This window comes from Salmo salar, chromosome ssa15 (genome assembly GCF_905237065.1).
Source record: "Salmo salar chromosome ssa15, Ssal_v3.1, whole genome shotgun sequence".
NCBI classification, from domain to species: Eukaryota; Metazoa; Chordata; class Actinopteri; order Salmoniformes; family Salmonidae; genus Salmo; species Salmo salar.
Genome location: NC_059456.1, coordinates 88,549,134 through 88,567,693, shown reverse-complemented (window position 1 = coordinate 88,567,693; position 18,560 = coordinate 88,549,134). Strand labels below are relative to the sequence as shown.

General features: G+C 40.7%; 1 protein-coding gene across 4 annotated transcripts in view; it reads left to right on the top strand.

The window, feature by feature from the left end:
* Nucleotides 1-458: 458 nt before the first annotated feature.
* LOC106572513 (rap guanine nucleotide exchange factor 3) overlaps nt 459-18,560 on the top strand; it is a 45,650-nt gene continuing 27,548 nt past the window's right edge. The window contains exons 1-3 of one of the 4 annotated variants that reach the window (XM_014146742.2): nt 459-637; nt 5,938-6,023; nt 12,603-12,647. In XM_014146742.2, the coding sequence (XP_014002217.1) occupies nt 619-637; nt 5,938-6,023; nt 12,603-12,647 (150 nt within the window). In that variant the 5' untranslated portion in view covers nt 459-618. Of the gene's footprint in view, nt 638-4,911; nt 5,132-5,937; nt 6,024-7,738; nt 8,125-12,602; nt 12,648-18,560 lie in introns of those variants that run through there. The other 3 variants (XR_001321139.2, XM_045696252.1, XM_014146743.2) reach the window with 3 other exon arrangements.

Below are 18,560 nucleotides of genomic sequence, written 5' to 3'. Positions count from 1 at the left end.
TGGCACAAAGGTACTATATCTAAAGGTATCTTAATTCTACAGCACAACAAATTATTATTCATTTATTAATAATAGGATATAGACAGACAGCTTAGCTTTCCGGTGTGGTTATCATAGTGTGGACTCGACTGTCTTTCACAAAGGTAAACCAGATCCTTGCTCTGCTTTAACAATGAGTTAGCATTCAATATGTGTAACATATTTTTGGATGCATTCATCCAGGCTCCACAGAGACAATGATACACAGATGTTTCTCGCCCTCACTTCCCTCTCTCACTTACCATCATGGTCTGCATCACATCATGTACAGGTGAGTACTACTGTAACACTGTGACGGTGTAGCAGAGTAGGAGGCCATTTTAGGACAACTCCCACAGTGACTACCTCCCCCTCTCCACTTCCACCATGCTGCCATCCCAAGCTCCTATGGGCACACTAGTCATATCCAATCAGACAGCCATAGGAAGCTGACACGCACACACACACACAAAGCTCACAAAGCTCACAAAGCTCACAAAGCGTAACTGTGAGGTACCATCAATTGGCATATCAAAAGGAGAGGAGCGTGAAAGAGGAAGACAGCGTTGTGCTCTCAGAACAGAACACAGAGGCTGAAACATGGCAGAGGAGGTATCAGGTATGAAGATTTTAGCTTGTTATCACACATGTATAGACAGACAGACTGTGCAAAATTACAGAAATATAATTGATGAGCTTCAGGAAAAATAAGTAATATTTTTTACTCATTGTGGCAATAATTTAGTATAAAGTTAGTTTGTTACTTTTCTGAGGGGGTGCATTCAAAATACAGGTAAGAAGGAATTTGTAAATGCATGTGATACCAAACCAAGTTGGTTTGGATTATCAGGAGCAGATTTCCTCAGCTCCCCACGTGTTGCCTTTCAGGCACAGGACTTTCTAACATTATCAGTTGTGTTTTTGAATGTGCTGTTGGACAACAGGAATAAGCATTTCAGTGAGGTATAAAGAGAGGGAGTCTACTTGTCTGCTTGTCTGTCAGCATAAGCAGTCCTCCCTTCCTCTATGAACATAGGGTCAGATGAATAAATACTCTGACATCATCTCTCTACTTGCTAACTGGCCAGGCCCAAGGGAGACAGGAAGGAAAAGGCGAGAGGGAGGATGGGAAAAGTTCATTGGTACAATGAAAAAAAAGGTGCTATCTAGAACCAAAAGGTTTCTTCGGCTGTCCCAATAGGAGAACCCTTTGAACAACCCATTTTGGTTTCAGGTAGACCCCTTTCATCAGAGGGTTCTACATGGAACCCAAAAAAGTTCTAACTGGAACCAAAAGGGGTTCTACCAGGAACCAAAAAGGGTTCTCCCATGGGGACAGCCACAGAACAATTTTGGAACCCCTTTTTCTAAGAGTGTATGTACTGTACTGTACAGACTTTCAGGACAGAAGTAAAATGTGCTCCACATTGGTAACACTTGTAACGCAGCCTGTCTTACATTCAAAACCTTCCATTGTGCATTCATTTTGTTTGTATACATCTTTCATCACACAACCATTGATCCAAAATATAAGTTTACTGTGAAATATAATGAGTATATTGGTTTAATCACCAAAACACAACATACTGATATCTTCTCAATTTAGTTAATCCAATAGCAAAAACATTTAAGATACAGTACATTTCAAAATCGCCCTTTGAAAGTAGTGTTCACATTAGGCAATACACTTACTTACAGTACCCATTCAAATTGACTGAACATCACATTTCCATAATTTCCATCCCATGTATGATCAAAGGTGTGATCATTGAAGACATTTTTTGCAATGTAATCAAATTAAAGAAATTAAAGAAACATAATGCTTAGCAGGCACAAGTTTGCATCAAGCTTGTCTTGATCATTTGGTAATAGGTTTTTATCAAAATTGCAGTAAATATCCTCATTGTTCATGCACCTAGGGAAAAACCTTTCGGCATGGAAAATCCAAGCCTGACATACAGTAAGTCTGGGTTGAAACCATTGCATGCCTCATTCATGGCCTGAAGGAGGGTGGTCAAAATGTAACTAGTACTTTTGGGTTTCAGGGAAAATGTATGGAGTAAAAAGTACATTATTTTCTTTAGGAATGTAGTGGACAAAAGTAAAAGTTGCCAAAAATAGAAGTAGTAAAGTAAAGTACAAATACCCCCCCAAAAAACTACTGAACTAGTACTTTCAACTATTTTTACTTAAGTACTTTGCACCACTTTGTCACAGTTATCGTCGGTAAAGGAGGACCAAAATGCAGCAGGACTGTGTTTGTTCATTTTGAACATTTATTAACTCAAAATGAGCACAAAAATAACAACCGAACTCACAATCAACAAACAGTCTTCTCAGGCTCACATACGCTAGACAAGAAACAATCTCCCACAAAAGCTACATCAAACAATTACCCATATATAGGACTCTCAATCAGAGGCAATGAGGAAGCACCTGCCTCCATTTGAGAGTCCCAAACCCCAATCAACCTAACATAGAAATACACAAACCAGACTACACCTAGAAATACATAAACATAGACCATAAACCAAAACCCCGGAAATAATAAATCAAACGCCCTTCTACTAAAACACCACCCCTAACCACATAAAACAAATACCCTCTGCCACGTCCTGACCAAACTACAATAACAATTAACCCTTATACTGGCCAGGACGTGACACACTTGTCACAGGCATCGTAGTGAAGAGACCAAGGCGCAGCGTAGATAGTGCTCATTCCAAATGCTTTAATGAGTAACACTTACAAAATAACAAAAACGACCAACAATTCTGTCAAGTACAATAACTAAACGGAAAATAACCACCCACAAAACCCAAAGGAAAACAGGCTGCCTAAGTATGGCTTCCAATCAGAGACAACGAAAGACACCTGCCTCTGATTGGAAACCATACTCGGCCAAACATTTAAAACGAAACATAGAAATAGAAAACTAGAACCAATTCCCCTAGAACCAAAAAACCCCAAAACACACAAAACAACCCCCCTGCCATGCCCTGACCATTCTGCTATGGCAAATGACCCTTTTCACTGGTCAGGACGTGACACCACTGTTCAATTCCCACTGGGGCCACATACCAAAATGTGTGGACTGTTGTCACTTTGGATAAAAGTATTTGCTACGTAAATGTCAAATATTAAAGTAAATGTATTTTATCAAAAGAGAAGAGAATCACATCAAAAGTAATGTGAGCATTGCATTGTGAAAGGCAATTACTTTATATTAACATGTACTGCAATGTGAAACATGTATTTCTAGATGAAACACTGATTAAGTTTGGTAAAAAAGTGACTGTATGATTTTGTGTTTTGTACTTAATCAATTGAAAATGTGCTTAGAGTTTTTAAACTGCCTTTTTGATGATGTGTTCTGAGTTGTGAAAATGTACTACATAAGAATCACAAAAGCCCAAGTACAGCAAGAGGATAGTGCATATTGTAAAGTATTGTAGGTATGCTTCCAGGAACATGGAAAAAGGGAGTCCCATGAGGTGCTTGCCCCGTCCTGTACAGTGTGTGTGTGTGTGTGTGTGTGTGTGTGTGTGTGTGTGTGTGTGTGTGTGTGTGTGTGTGTGTGTGTGTGTGTGTGTGTGTGCATTTTACAGGCAGTTGTAACAAAGAGCCACAGCAAAGACAGCTGGCTAAGAGCACATTCCAAATGGGCGTAGATGTGATGCAGGAAATCCCACTCCCTTTCCCAGAGGACCTCCTGTATGAGTAAAACACACACACAGTCATAGAGACAGACACAAACACTTACACTGATGAGATGATGACAAGCTTCTCGTGGGAAAAAACATTGAGACTCCCCTTTTCTTTTTTATCCAAACTGTAAATCTGTGTCACTTAAACAAGCAAACATGTTTAGTATTCACAGATTACTGACAGAAATATAATATGTAATTAATGCACAGATGAAATCAAAAATGAGGGGGAGGGGGATCATTTCTCTTCAAACTCAATGGAATTGATATGTCAAAATGACTCACTGTTAGTCCACAGGTCCACTCAATTGTAGATGAATTGAGAACAGTGACTAAGACTGTAGTGTGACGATGCATTCACTAGGTGGCAGCATTCAATTCCCAAAATGCAAGAGAGGCTCGGAGTAATCTTTTTTGGCACCCCAAAGCTTTTTGTCAAAACAAATTGGACTGTAAAATCACCAGGAGTTCAGCTAAAAAGGAGTTTAATTTAGGACATCTGTTCCCAATGAAACATATGTGATTGTGTCTCAATGTAATTCAAGGTATGAAATTATTCTTATTTTAAAATACAATCTCTTTTTAGGCTTAGTTGTGGTCAATTTGCAGTGTAACAGATATTAGAATTATGTTCTGGCCCCCAGACTATCTGCTCTGACAAAAATTGGCCCACAGCTGAATCTATTGTAGTTACCACCGCCTTAGCCCTTGGCCCAGCTGTTCCTGAGCTCAAACACAGTGTTTACTGGCATGTGTTCCAATTTGTTTCCTGATAAAGCAATCATAGGTGTGAAAGGATTTCATTATTTTAATTCTCTCAGTCCTAACAAAAGTATGATTAGAAAATGTTTGTTGGTCATTATATAAACCGGATATAGTTTTCCTCAACATATATGTATTAATATATGCCTTTTCAGTGAGACTAACCCATTCAACCAAGCCATTAAACTACAGAATTGAAATAAAACATAAACATTTGCAGCCCTCATGACACTCTGCCATGCAGTTAGACAATGGAAGTTGCTCTGTGAGATGCTATCTGATGGAGCCTAGCAGCTAGCTACAGCATGTGTTATTCCTTATCGAACAAACGGACGTGTTGACATTCCCTGAGTAGGTCATAAGAATGAAAACTGGATTCCTTCTTCACTGTGAGGATTCTTGAACTAGCATCGTGGAGTCCCTGGAAGGCATTCAGGAGATAGAGCGAGAGAAAGAGAGAGTGAGAGGGAGACAAACACTAGAGCCTCTGAAGCTCACTCAGCCTTCCTTACCATGTTGTCTGTGTGTCCTCACTGCAGACTGTAAATTTTTGTTTATTAGTTTGTTTGGGGATTTTTGGTCTTGTCTAAGCAGGATCGCAGATTGGCAAAACATCCTTTGCAGTCCTCAGGAAGTCATATTTGGTAAGAGATTGTTGTTGCCTGCTTTTCAGGTGGATTGTTTTCCTCAGAAGTACAGGGAGAGGTTTTTTGGCTTGCTTTGAAGAGATGAGACATTTCACATAGGCTGTAAGTGTTTAATGGGTGCTATTTTTGGGTTAGATGTTTGTTGTACATTTTACATTTGAGTCATTTAGCAGACACTCTTATCCAGAGCGACTCACAGGAGCAATTAGGGTTAAGTGCCTTGCTCAAGGGCACATCGACAGATTGTTTACCTAGTCGGCTCTGGGATTTGAATCAGCGACATTTCGGTTACTGCATTTCGGTTGCCTCAACCTGTTTCGGTTACCGCCTAACCACTAGGCAACCTGTTTTGTGAACACCCTTAACTTGCTCACCTACTGTCTCTAGAGGCAGTGATAGAGTGAGGAAGGGTGATATCCAAAACTGCAAAATACTTTGAAGAAAAACAATTGGTGTCTGGGTCGAGATAAATAAACAGAGAGTGGGCTGTGACACCCTCAGTAAGGTCACCCACAGGAAGGGCTGCTCCCTGCTGGAACAATGACTGGGAGAGACCTAGGGTGTGTCCCCTATGGCATCCTATAGTGCACTACTAGTGCACTACTAGTGTCAAAAGTAGTGCACTATAAACTAGAAAATAGGGTGCCATCTTGGACAAGGTCTGTCCAGACGGACATTCTACTGGTTTACATCTCCTAACTCTGCCCTCCAGGTGAACTCTGAAGGATGTTGCCAAGATAGAACATTGCTAGAGGAAACTAAATTAAATTGTCTTTCCTCTCCCTCTGTCTTATTTTACCTAGTGACGGCTTCAGCCATGTTCTCCATGGATACCTTCTTCAAATCTATCCTGTTGCCGTCCAGACGGATAACAACAGAGGAGGGGGAAGTAAGTTTATAATGTTTATACATCAGGTCACTGAGACAACCAAGAGTTCTCCCTCTTCATAACACAAACACCAAATTCCCCACAACAAAACGAATATCTTAAAGTCCCAATGAGCATCTTTAAAAGCAGAATGGTGTTATCTGAATTGTTGGCGTGTTAAATTCACTACAGCATAATTTGACACTTTTCTAATTGAACTATTTCCAGTCTAAATCAAGCATAACCCTCACAAAGAGAAGGACTTACACTGAAATCAATAGTTAACAGATCCTGTATGATAGAACGCATCATTTGAATAATATTACACACTTAGGAAGCACCGGTAATTGTCATTCTACAGGTGTGTTATGCTCTGGGTTCAATGAAATGTCTGTGGCACACATGATGTAATGATAAGAAACTGTGAGTTAGTTCATAACATAAGACTTCATGGCAGAGTTGTTCTATGTAGGATGTGTAGGGAGAGAAGTTGAGAAAGACCATCTTTATATATGGTCCTTTAGCCTTCTCATGCCTACCCTGTTGTTGCTGTTGTTGTTATATGTCTGTCCCTGGGGCAGTTTATCTGTCTGTGTCCATGAGTCTGTAGCCTACTGTACGGTTTGCTAAACAACTGTGGTCACCCTGACAAGTGTCCACACACCCCAATCCACACGCATGAACATACAGAGAGAGAGAGAGAGAGAGAGAGAGAGAGAGAGAGAGAGAGAGAGAGAGAGAGAGAGAGAGAGAGAGAGAGACTTAATTCTGCCCATGTCAAAAATCACCTATATATCAGGGGGAAGCTAAAGCCCACTGGGCACATATGTCAATTCAACGTCTATTCCACGTTGGTTCAAGGTAGTTTCGTTGAAATTACGTGGAATCAACGTTGATTCAACCAGTGTGTGCCCAGTGGAAGGTAACTGACAAAATAATACAGGTGTGGTTCCTGAGTTAATTAAGCTATTAACATCCCATCATGCTAAGGGTCATGTATAAAGATGCTGGAAAGGCCATTATTTTGGCTACCATGGCTATGCCCCCATAGGATGACAATGCCCCTCTCCACAGGGCATGTGTGGTCACTGAATGGTTTGATGAGCATGAAAATGATATAAACCATATGCCTTGGCCATCTCAGTCACCAGATCTCAACCCAAATGAACACTTATGGGAGATTTTGGAGCGGCATCTGAGACAGCGTTTTCCACCACCATCAACAACAAAAAATAATGATGGAATTTCTTGTGGTAGAATGGTGTCACATGCCAAGGTGCATTGAAGCTGTTGTGGAACATCATGAACACTTTCATTTGATATAGGCCCCCTACTTCTCCTTAAATCCATCTCATCTGGCAGGTAAAACTGTGCTGTAGCTGCAGGCCTGGGCTCAGGCTGGACATTGTGGTGTGTTTTGGAATCAGATAGGCCTGACCTAATAGCAAAACAATATATTGGAGACCCATACAGAAGCAGGCTATACAAAAAGTTTAGATCAGCTATTGGAATGACTCCCAAAATGCCATCGCAACTGCAATGTTGTGAAAAAAAGGCAATTTGCTGCAGTGAAGAGAGAATCATATCATTCTGAAGAGGCAGACGATTTTTTATTACTTTAATGATAATGCCTTATTGAGCAGCGGGGAATCATTTGAGAGCAAGTGTGCGCACGGAAAGTGACAATCATGCGCCTGTGCTGAGAGAGTTGAGGCTGATTGAAAGTGGGTTGTCGTCTCTCAACATAGCAGAGGCAGCAACGTCGTGCGAGGTGGAAGGGACCTGGCTGAGTTTTGATGTTGACACAGTAGCCTTACCAGCAGTCCGGTCGGATACAGATAATGTAGACTTGTGGCTTTGATGACAGAAGGGCAACATGTGTGGATTAAATTGGTCATGCAATGAGTCAGTATGCAATGTTGTTGTAATGGTCCTGAGTCTGTAACGGGTAGACATGCTTGGAGGTGCCGTCTTCGTCATGCGTTATTACCGCAGATCCACTAACCGGGAAAGTTGTTCTGTTTGATTGGGAAAAAATATGCATCTGTTCCGGAGTTACAATTATCGAGTTTTCCCGGATCGTTATTCTGTGGAAACATCGAGCATTCGAGGCATCAGTTGGGTATGTTATTATTGGCTATAAATTATATTCTATATGTAGAATTACATTCCATAAGTAGTAAAAAGACAGTAACGTTAGGATAGTAGGCTAATAATATTGTAGCCTAATAATGATAATCACCATCACTACTCATCATCATCATTTTTTGTCTTTACTACGTGGAATTATTTAGCTTCATTTAGCTTCATCTGATGATGATGAAGTTAATGCATGATGGTGATGATGATGATGATGATGAATGATGATTAGGATGGTTGATGACTGATGATGAGGATGGTGAGTGCTCATGAGTCATAATATAATTCTCCATAAAAACATTTTCTGTCTTTTGAAAGTATGACTATGACTGAAAATATGTTCATAATATTCCAACCCATGGCAGCAATGTTTTCACAGTAAACTATAGGCCTTCAATAAATAATATAGCGTATTATGTGGATATGTTTTGAGAGTGAGACTCGCGGTATAGGTAGTAATGCTGCGCCACAGTAGCCTACTTGATGAAAAGAAGGTGGTGGGAAATAAAGCAATCTCTACAGAAAGTCTGACGTGGCTGCAAGTGGCTGCACTTACTATGCACTGTCTCTCTACCTTTCTCACACAATGTACACTTCACTGATCATCCCTGTTACTATAAACACTGCACGAGGAGGGAATATAGATCACACTTCAAAACACTGCAGCACTTCTTCAGCATAAGAGCTTATCTGATTGTATCTGATTGTGTGTGACTGTGCTATTGGTGTGTGTGTGAGATGTGTGGGTGGGTGGTGTGCACTGCAGGAGTGTAGAGTGAGGGGCTCTGGAGTAAGAGTCAGACACTGTGTTGGTGGAAGAAGAGGGGGGAAGAAGGCTCACCACATCCACTGTGACACAGTCTGTATGTGTCCCCAAAACAAAAGCAGCTTCCTGCGTTGCATGTGAGCATGTGGAGAAGGTTAGACTGAGCAGCAGACTTCTCTATTATTCCCATCCCACCCTTCTCTATTATTCCCATCTTGCGTTGCATGTGAGCATGTGGAGAATGGTTAGACTGAGCAGCAGACTTCTCTATTGTTCCCATCCCACCCTTCTCTATTATTCCCATCTTGCGTTGCATGTGAGCATGTGGAGAAGGTTAGACTGAGCAGCAGCCTTCTCTATTATTCCCATCCCACCCTTCTCTATTATTCCCATCTTGCATTGCATGTGAGCATGTGGAGAATGGTTAGACTGAGCAGCAGACTTCTCTATTGTTCCCATCCCACCCTTCTCTATTATTCCCATCTTGCGTTGCATGTGAGCATGTGGAGAATGGTTAGACTGAGCAGCAGACTTCTCTATTGTCTTGAGTATGGAGAGGAAGGTAGCAAAGACCCAGACAAAGTTTGATTAAACTCTGGTTATTAATAGTGCATTGTTTATTGTTCAACTCAATCAACTCAGTTTACAGGGGATACAAGAATGTATATGTTCCCTCAGCCACAGGAAGATTCAGAATAGTGTTCCTCAAGGAGGATCTAAATTTGACTTTGTTATTGAATCGGTCAGGAAGATTATACTAATCTAGAGTTACTAGTTTAAAGACTGTATGGTTAACTGAGTCAGTGATGACCTTATTGTACCTCGAAAAGGCTTAATTCATGAAAAATATGACATAAAGTGAACAAGGTGCTTTTTTAAAAGTCACATATACATACACTGTATGTTTGGCAATATGGAGTAGAATAGACACAACATATTTCCAGGTGCTATTGGGACTTCAATGGAGATATTACTTATTATTACTTCACAAGTAAGAATGAGTGAGTAATGGTTTAGGAACAGCTATAGATATCATCTTGTAAAGTGAGTTTTTGTGTTTATTTATTTGTTTATTTGGATGTTGTTTGTCTTTAAGAAGCCTATAGTTGATTAATTACATAGGACAGCCTATGGCAATGATCATGTGTTAATGTAGTCCATGTGCTTAATGTTCTTAAAGCCACGGTGCACTAGTGCCTGGCTGGAGGTTCAACTACAACTATAACCCTATAATAGATAAATAGAGCAATGCTTTCAAAAGCCTGTGATTATTCATTGCAATTGCTGTAGGAAAGTTGCTAGTGAGGAGGTCTACTAAAAGCTAAACATACAATACCAAGTTTGGAAAAACCTGCCTTGGATCAGGGATCATCAACTAGATTCAGCCGCAGGACAATTTTTTCTTGAGGTGGTCAGGGGGCTGGAACATAATTACAAATAATTTGTAAACTGCAAATTACCTGAAAGAAGCCCAAACAGATATTTGACTGAAACATAATCATTTCAAACCCTGCTTACATTTGTAAATGTTCACATATTATGTGTGAGATGGCTTTGGAACAGATTTCCATAATTAAAATCAATTGGAGCTGATTTGCTGGTGTGTTTACAGTATTTCGAGTCCAACCTTACCGTAGATGTTCAGACAAACATCAATACAGTATTACTAAAGCATATGTGGCTCCACATTATCCTTGTGTGTCTCTGATGATGTGTCTGGAATTCATGGGCGACATGCACTAACATTGGACCCAATTAAACTGGCTGGGAGCCAGCTAACTGTAGTTAATTGAGACATGTGTGATACGTGTGGTAAGATACCACCACTGGTAGCATTTGAAAACAGAGAGAGTTGTTGTTTATAATTAGATGTTAATAAGAACCTGTCTGTACCCCAATGGCAACAGGAGCCTAGTGTTAAAGCATTGGGCCAGTAACCGAAAGGTTGCTGGGTTGAATCCCTGAGCTGACAAGGTAAAAATCTGTTGTGCTGCCCCTGAACAAGGCAGTTAACCCACTGTTCCCTGGTAGGCTGTCATTGTCAATAAGAATTTGTTCTTAACTGACTTGCCTAGTTAAATAAAGGTTAAAGAAAATGGCCCTGCTTATTGCATACTACAGCTGGGGTGGTGGTGGTGACTCCTGGAGATAGAGCAGGACAAAATGCCTCACATTCGTAGAAGTACATAGCAAGGAGGGCACTTCTTGATAAGAGGGACAGGGGCATCTGGTATTTTCCACTGCTGCCTTCCCAGAACTTGAGTTTTGTATAAGATGTGAGTGAAGGAAAATAATCTGTGTCTAAAGTCTACAGGTGTGTCTGTGTGATGCTAGATTAACCAAGAAGTGACACCTCTACAGGCATGGTTTTGCTGCCCTGAGATTGACAGAGCATACAAGAGAGCACACATGAGAGAGACTTCCAGTAAGTCTATTTTATAGGAGTTAACAATGGAGCAGGGTAAATCCCTCTGGTTGGGAGCATGTGACAGGGTTGGCTGGAAGACAACCAGCACACTCTGTCAACAGAAATGAAGGGTGGAGTGTTAGCGTGGAGAAGGAGCATTGTACACCAGACTTAACAGAAGTGTCACGGGTGTCGTATGGATTTGACCAAAACGCAGCGGGAATATGTATACTCATCTTCTTTTATTTGGCAGAAAGAAGGAAAAACAAAACACACGTATACAAAAACAACGACGATAAACAGTCCTGTAAGGCTTACAGCTATACAAGGAACAACTACCCACAAAAACCCCATGAAAAACACCCCTACTAAATAGGACCTTCAATTAGAGGCAACGAGGAACAGCTGCCTCCAATTGAAGGTCAAAACAATAAACTACACATAAAAATAGAAAAAATAGAAAATAGAACATAGAAATACAAAACATAGAACATAACCCAAAAACCCCGACAACACAAAACAAACACACCCCTGCCACGGCCTGACCAAACTACAATAACAAATAACCCCTTATACTGGTCAGGACGTGACAAGAAGAAACACTATCCAGTAAAATAATAAGAAAAGAAAATAGAACAATATCGAAGTAAAGGGGATGGAAGAAGAATACTTTATCGTCTATATTCTTTATAGATTACAGAAATGTGTCTGTTGAAGCAGACAGCTGTTTACCCACTATCACCTTCTTATCCGTCTCTATCTTTCCCAGTCCATATAGTGTTCTGACTGCAGTAATGGAGCTGAGGGAAACGTCACATTTCATATTTCTATTGTTCTCATCGATTAAGCTGATGATCCCACACTGTGACACAGTGAAAATATAGGACCTGTATGTTACGTCGTCTGTCTTTTCTTCTGAGTAGCCCTCAAGGCAAGGCACTAAGCACTCACCAGTTAACCAGACCTGGAAAGATACAGGAGAGAGTGGCCTGAACAAAGGCCAATGTTAAGTGACTGTGTAACTCCTCTGACACCTCAGCTAGCAGACCCCATCTATATCATGTAATTTAGCAGCTGGCTTGGGAACACATGTAGAGAGGCTGTAAGTAGATCATAAAATAAGAGTTATAAAACGTTAAAAGAGGAAGTGGGAATTAGTCTACAGGATGGTGTTTAGGCCTTATTTTTCAGCAATGCCTTGATATTATAGGCCTTCTGAACAGGATGTGAACCTATGATGGAGAGTGAAATTATTTAATAGTACATATGTCTTTCTTTTTTCCCATAGACCCCCCTGCCAGAGGCTCTTGACACACAGGACACCATGAAACAGGTACATAGTATGCCAGTCCAGGGACAGTGAGAGCAACACAGAGAGAGAGAGCATTTACATTTTAGCAGATGTTCTTATCCAGATTGACTTACAGAAGCAATTAGGGTTAAGTGCCTTGCTCAAGGGCACATCGACAGATTTTTCACCTAATCAGCTCTGGGATTCAAACCAGCAAGTCAGTTACTGACCCAACACTCTTAACCACTAGGCTACCTGCCGCCCACAATACACTCTTAGAAAAAAAGGTGCTATTTAGAACCTAAAATGGTTCTTCGGCTGTCCCATAGGAGAACCCTTTGAAGAACAGTTTTTTGGTTCCAGGGAGAACCCTTTTGGGTTCAATGTAAAACCCTTTCCAAAGAGGGTTCTACATGGAAACCAAAAAGAGTTCTACCTGGGGGAAAAAATTGTTCTACCTGGAACCAAAAAGGGTTATCCTATGGGGACAGCCGAGAACCCTTTTGGAACACTTTTTGGATTGTATGTACATCACATCCCTACAGCTAGCCTTAGTCCTAAATCATTCTGCTCTGGCTTCTGATGAATCTTCTGATGAATCACAATCTTTCTGAGAAGAGAAACAACAAGGTCACTGAGTAGGAACGTTATTCATTTCAGCCATTTTGACCTCACCCTTAAATCATCTGTTACACCATAGAAATACCATAGATTAGAAACATAGTGGAAATGGTGAATGAAAGTACACTAAATATTGAATGTAGTGTAGTTAACCTCTTGAATCTTTAGGTCTTTAGGGTTAAACATTTACTGATAGGCCCATGTTGTGTCATATTGCATCAAATGATGTCCCACATTACTGGGTCATGTCATAAGATCTCCAACATACATTAAGCCTCAAAATGATGATCCAAAAACAAACATGACATCAGGCACTACTAGATAGGGGTCTACCTGTGCCCGAGCCCTTGTCCCTTTGCCCTCTCACTCGCCAAGTCCCCTTTTGGGTGGTGGTATATATACTCTATATATATTACATTTTTTTGTATACAGTTTCTGGTCTGCCCTATACGGAGGTTGCGCACTCCAGTTATCCAAATATGCAGGGCTTGAAATGCGGTCACTGGTTCGTTGAGTGTGTGTAGCAAGCTAGCTACTTTGAATATCAGAAGTACTGCCACAGCAGCATAACATTTTAACACTTGATAACACTTCATCATTTATATCATCAATAATATGCAGTTTGGTTGACAGCAGCACTTCATCATTTATTTCCTTATAGAACCATAGCCGCGGAAAGGGGGCTGGAGGTGCTGCTATAACATGTTAATAAATTTACCAACGTTCTGAAATTACTGCTGTCTGCTCAGGAAGAAATGAAATCATTCTGAAAAGCTTACTACACCATGGGTAGTCCTATAATTTAGCCACAGCCTAGCTGTGGATGTTGTGTAGCCTAATAACAAGGCATAGCCTACAGTCGGGAACGCGCACCAAATCTGTCAGTGAACAGCATGCAGACAAAACAGGCCTTTTGCAATTTTTCAAATACAATCGCAGGAAAACACAGGTTGGAAAGCAAATGGCTACTGCTGAAAAAAGAAGACTCTAATCTGTCTGCTGTAGGCTACCAAAATATTTCATCAACTTCCAAATGCTGTAAAACTTCAATTAAACGTGGTCTCAAATAGCCGCCTGTCACTTTTAATAGCCAGGCAATGGCATACATTTCAGCAAATAAACACCTGCTTCAAATAAACACCAGGTCTATATCACAGGAGGTTGGTGGCTCCTTAATTGGGGAGGACGGGCTCATGATAATGGCTGGAGCGGAATAGGTGGAATGGTATCAAATACATATAACACATGGTTTCCAGGTTTTCATGCCATTCCATTAGCGCCGTTCCAGACATTATTATGAGCCGTCCTCCCCTTCAGCAGCCCCCACTGGTCTATATGCATTGTTTATGAGGTTACCATACATTTTTTAGGTTTAATGTTTGATTTGCTACATTAAGTAATTCAGTAATGACTTGAAAAAATTATGGCAATTATTCGTTTTTCTCCCAGAAAGAAACTGCTAGCCATTGGCTGCTAACAGCTGAGAACTGCTAGTTAACTGGCAAGCACAAAAACAGTCAATAACTTCTGGAGTACAGACCCCCAGAAATGCACATTCAAAGAGAATGATATTTTTTTCAAAATATAATTCATTAAACAATTACATATCCAAATAAGCAAAAGCTGTGCGCATTAAGGAAATAGATTGCTGGCTCAAATAGAAGCCTGTCTCTAATAAGCACCTGTTGTGTTCAGTGATTTAAGCAAATAAACACCCGGGCTATTAATTGAAGTTTTATAGTAGGCATATTGAGCGAGCATTGTTTTACAAAGTAAAACAGAGGAGAGGTAGGCTTTTGGCACTCGCCTGAGAGTGAGCTGCACATCATTGGGTGAGTCAGTGAAACTGGAAAGCTTTTTTAGGACTATAATTTCCTCCTCATATTGTACAATATGTGTCTCCACACACCTAGGCCGAGGCTATTGATGGATTCAAGATGAGGTTGTTTTTATTGATGTCAGATTCTCCGTTTGTCAGTGTCTAAGTAGCCTGTCATTTAGATAGTTTGTGGGGTTTTAAAATAGATTCTGTCAAAGTCTCCAGGCATGTTAAATGACATAGAATTGCATGAGATGCAAAACTATCTTAGCTGGTCCCCATGTGTGCAACTTCTGTAAGCGCCTCTTCTCTACTGCTCTATGCCACTAGTTCTTTCTTCTGGTTCCTCAGAGCTCCCCAGGTTATGTTCCTCTCTCACTCACTTTAGTTCAGGTACCTCCCGATTGACACTGAACACAGGTAGTATCGACTCTAACCACCATATACTAAAATATCCACACAAGCCACTAGCCAGCAAGCTAGCCATATATCATGAGCTAGAACATTATGAAAATTAGGATATATTATGAAGTTATTATTTGTATTTTATTTGACAAGGCAGCATCTTATTTTCCTGGGGTCCAGCAGCATTAAGGTAGTTATATACAATTTAAAATATTACATGACATTACATTTCATAACACTTTACCCAATTAATTTAGTGTGTTTAAGATCATTGAAGATCATTTTTTTACTAACTGCGATTTATCAAGCTAGCAGATTTACATCAATAAAAATCAGTGATCAACTGATAGCCTACCCTCTTTTCCCGATGTAAAAAATGTGCCTTTTTTTATTTTGAGCACCTGTCCCCTGAAAGGTCTGTGCACAGCCCTGCATGACATTCTACAACAATTTTAGTAATCTCAATTATATGCCAACCACAACGTGATGACAACAGACATGGCCCTGCCTTCAGGCTGTATTCCCAACTAACCTTTTCTCCAGGGCAGTTTTATGTGGCATTGTGCCAGCCTCTATTGATGTACAGAGGTACAGCATTGGCATCCTCTGTAACTGCTGAACCTGTTACTTTTGTGTTTCTAATATCTTCCATCACTGCTTGAGCAGTGGAGTCTATAGAAACAAATGTAAATGTAATGTAAAGAAACACATTCCAAGTCAGTAGAGCACTGCACCTACTATCTAATAATGATCGAGATGGGGATTGATGTCTGGTGGTTTGGGTTTGGTGCTAGGTATATTCACATACAGGACACACAGTTAAAACACTTCTTATCAATGCCGTCATGTCTTTTGCAAGTACTGGTCATAAGAGCTTTTGACCTAAATTGTCACATCCTGTTTGAAGTAAAAAAATATATATATTAAAAATCCAGTGCTGTTGCAAGGTATTTCTGAAGTGGGGCAGGAAGTATGCTGATGGGAAACTTTCACCCCTCAGAAAGTCTGACTTGGTCTTGTCTACAGCTCCTCTCTGCCCACCTTCGTGATGCTACACGTCTCCCTCCAGATAGTCATGTTCCAGAGAGAACCTCAAGGCAACACAGCCCACCAAGGTCACAGCACAGAGGGAGACTGTAGACTCACCCACAGAGGAAACTTTCATACAGTAGTGGAAACTATAGCGTTTAACACAGACAAGAGGAAGTAGTTCAGTAAACCCACACACCACACTCAGTGATTCATTTATTTGTTTGTGGTCCCCCTGGAAGTGTTTATTTATTTATTTTTTAATTACTGAGTGCCCACTCCGCTGCCTACATAGCTACTGTGCTGAGTGCTCCGCTGCCCCCACCTCACGTTGGTCGTCTTTGTCTGGTCTCTGGTGTGGACTACAAACTTCGTGTTGTATACAACACTGTTCGAACTATTTCATTCCCTCAGTAGGCTACAAAGCATACACACGATTTCCTACGAACTACATGTTGTACACAACGCTGTTCTTTCTAACTATTGCATCCCATGCCTCAGTAAACATAAGCGCGATGTACAGTTTTTCAGAAGGAGAGTAGGCTACAGTACATGCCGAGAAATACATTATCGACATGTTCGTACAAACGCTGTTGTCAGTATTGCAAACATAAGCACGACACAAACAGGCAGTCTAGCGATTTCATGTTCTTATAAACTGCTGAGTTACATGCCCCTATTTACTCTCGCCACAATATCAGCATATATGGCTAACGATGCATATACGGCATAACTATGGCACCGGGCAATGCAAAACGAACTCGCCCATTGTCCGACTATTTTTACCGGTCCGGATTACACGCTCGCTGCCTAGAACGTTCGGCAGCTCAGAGGTGGAACGCAGCAAGTAACAGACACGCAGTGTAATTAGCGATTTGAATGTTATTTTTTTTAATCACCGTTACAAACATTGTCTAAACTGAGCAGGCAGACAGTAAAGTAGTTAATTTTTCAGAAACTACAATATGGCAGCAACTATAAAGATTAGCCTACATCCCCACACAAATAGCTGATTGTTTTTTCTCCAAAGTATAGAGACGACGTCCTGCTTGTGCAACTAGAATATACGTTACAACAAAGAGAGAAGATTGTAGTCTTTTATAATATATATGTTTTGAAATGTTATTTCAAATATCCGCAGGGTTTGTATTTCAGCTGTTCAGAAGAGGGTGCGTAAAGACCAAAACTTAAAAGGGAGTGTGAATGTGTGCGTAAAATAACATGCGCCCAGCGTGATCCGGATCCGTTTTACGCCTCGATCACACCGACGGTGACTGTGGTGGTGCAAAATGGTATGCAGCATCATCTGGACATGTGTGCAACAAAAGTTCAATATTCACCTGCAACCATTTCTGTTACGCCGTCAACACATACAGTTTGATAAATCCAACGTATGCCTCACACCGAACGTACTGCCTCTGCAACGCAATGCTGCAAGGCAAACGCAGCGTTTCATTGGAAATGAATGTAATTTTGGTGGTGTGATAGATTTAAGAAAGAGTTTTCCTGCGGGGCGTGGGCGAAAACTCCTTATCTGTAGCAACAGCCTAAAGATGTATATATTTTTAAATATAGATAGTGAATCGAGGAATAAATACACAGTGCATAATAATAACAGGGCTATATACAAGGAGTACCAGTACTGAGTCGATGTGCAGGGGTACGAGTTAATTGTTATTTAATTACAATATATATGCAAAAGTATGTGGACACCCCTTCAATTGAGTGGATTCGGCTATTTCAGCCACACCCATTGCTGACAGGTGTATAAAATCAAGCACACATCCATGCAATCTATATAGACAAACAGCAGTAGAATGGCTCTACTGAAGAGCTCAGTGACTTTCAATGTGGTACCGTCATAGGATGCCACCTTTCCAACAAGTCAGTTTGTCAAGTTTCTGTCCTGCTAGAGCTGCCCTGGTCAACTGTAAGTGCTGTTATTGCGAAGTGGAAACTTCTAGGAGAAACAACGTCTCAGCCACGAATTGGTAGGCCACACAAGCTCACGGCTGAAGCGTGTAGCACATAAAAAACATCTGTCCTCAGTTGCAACACAGTTCCAAACTGCCCCTGGAAGC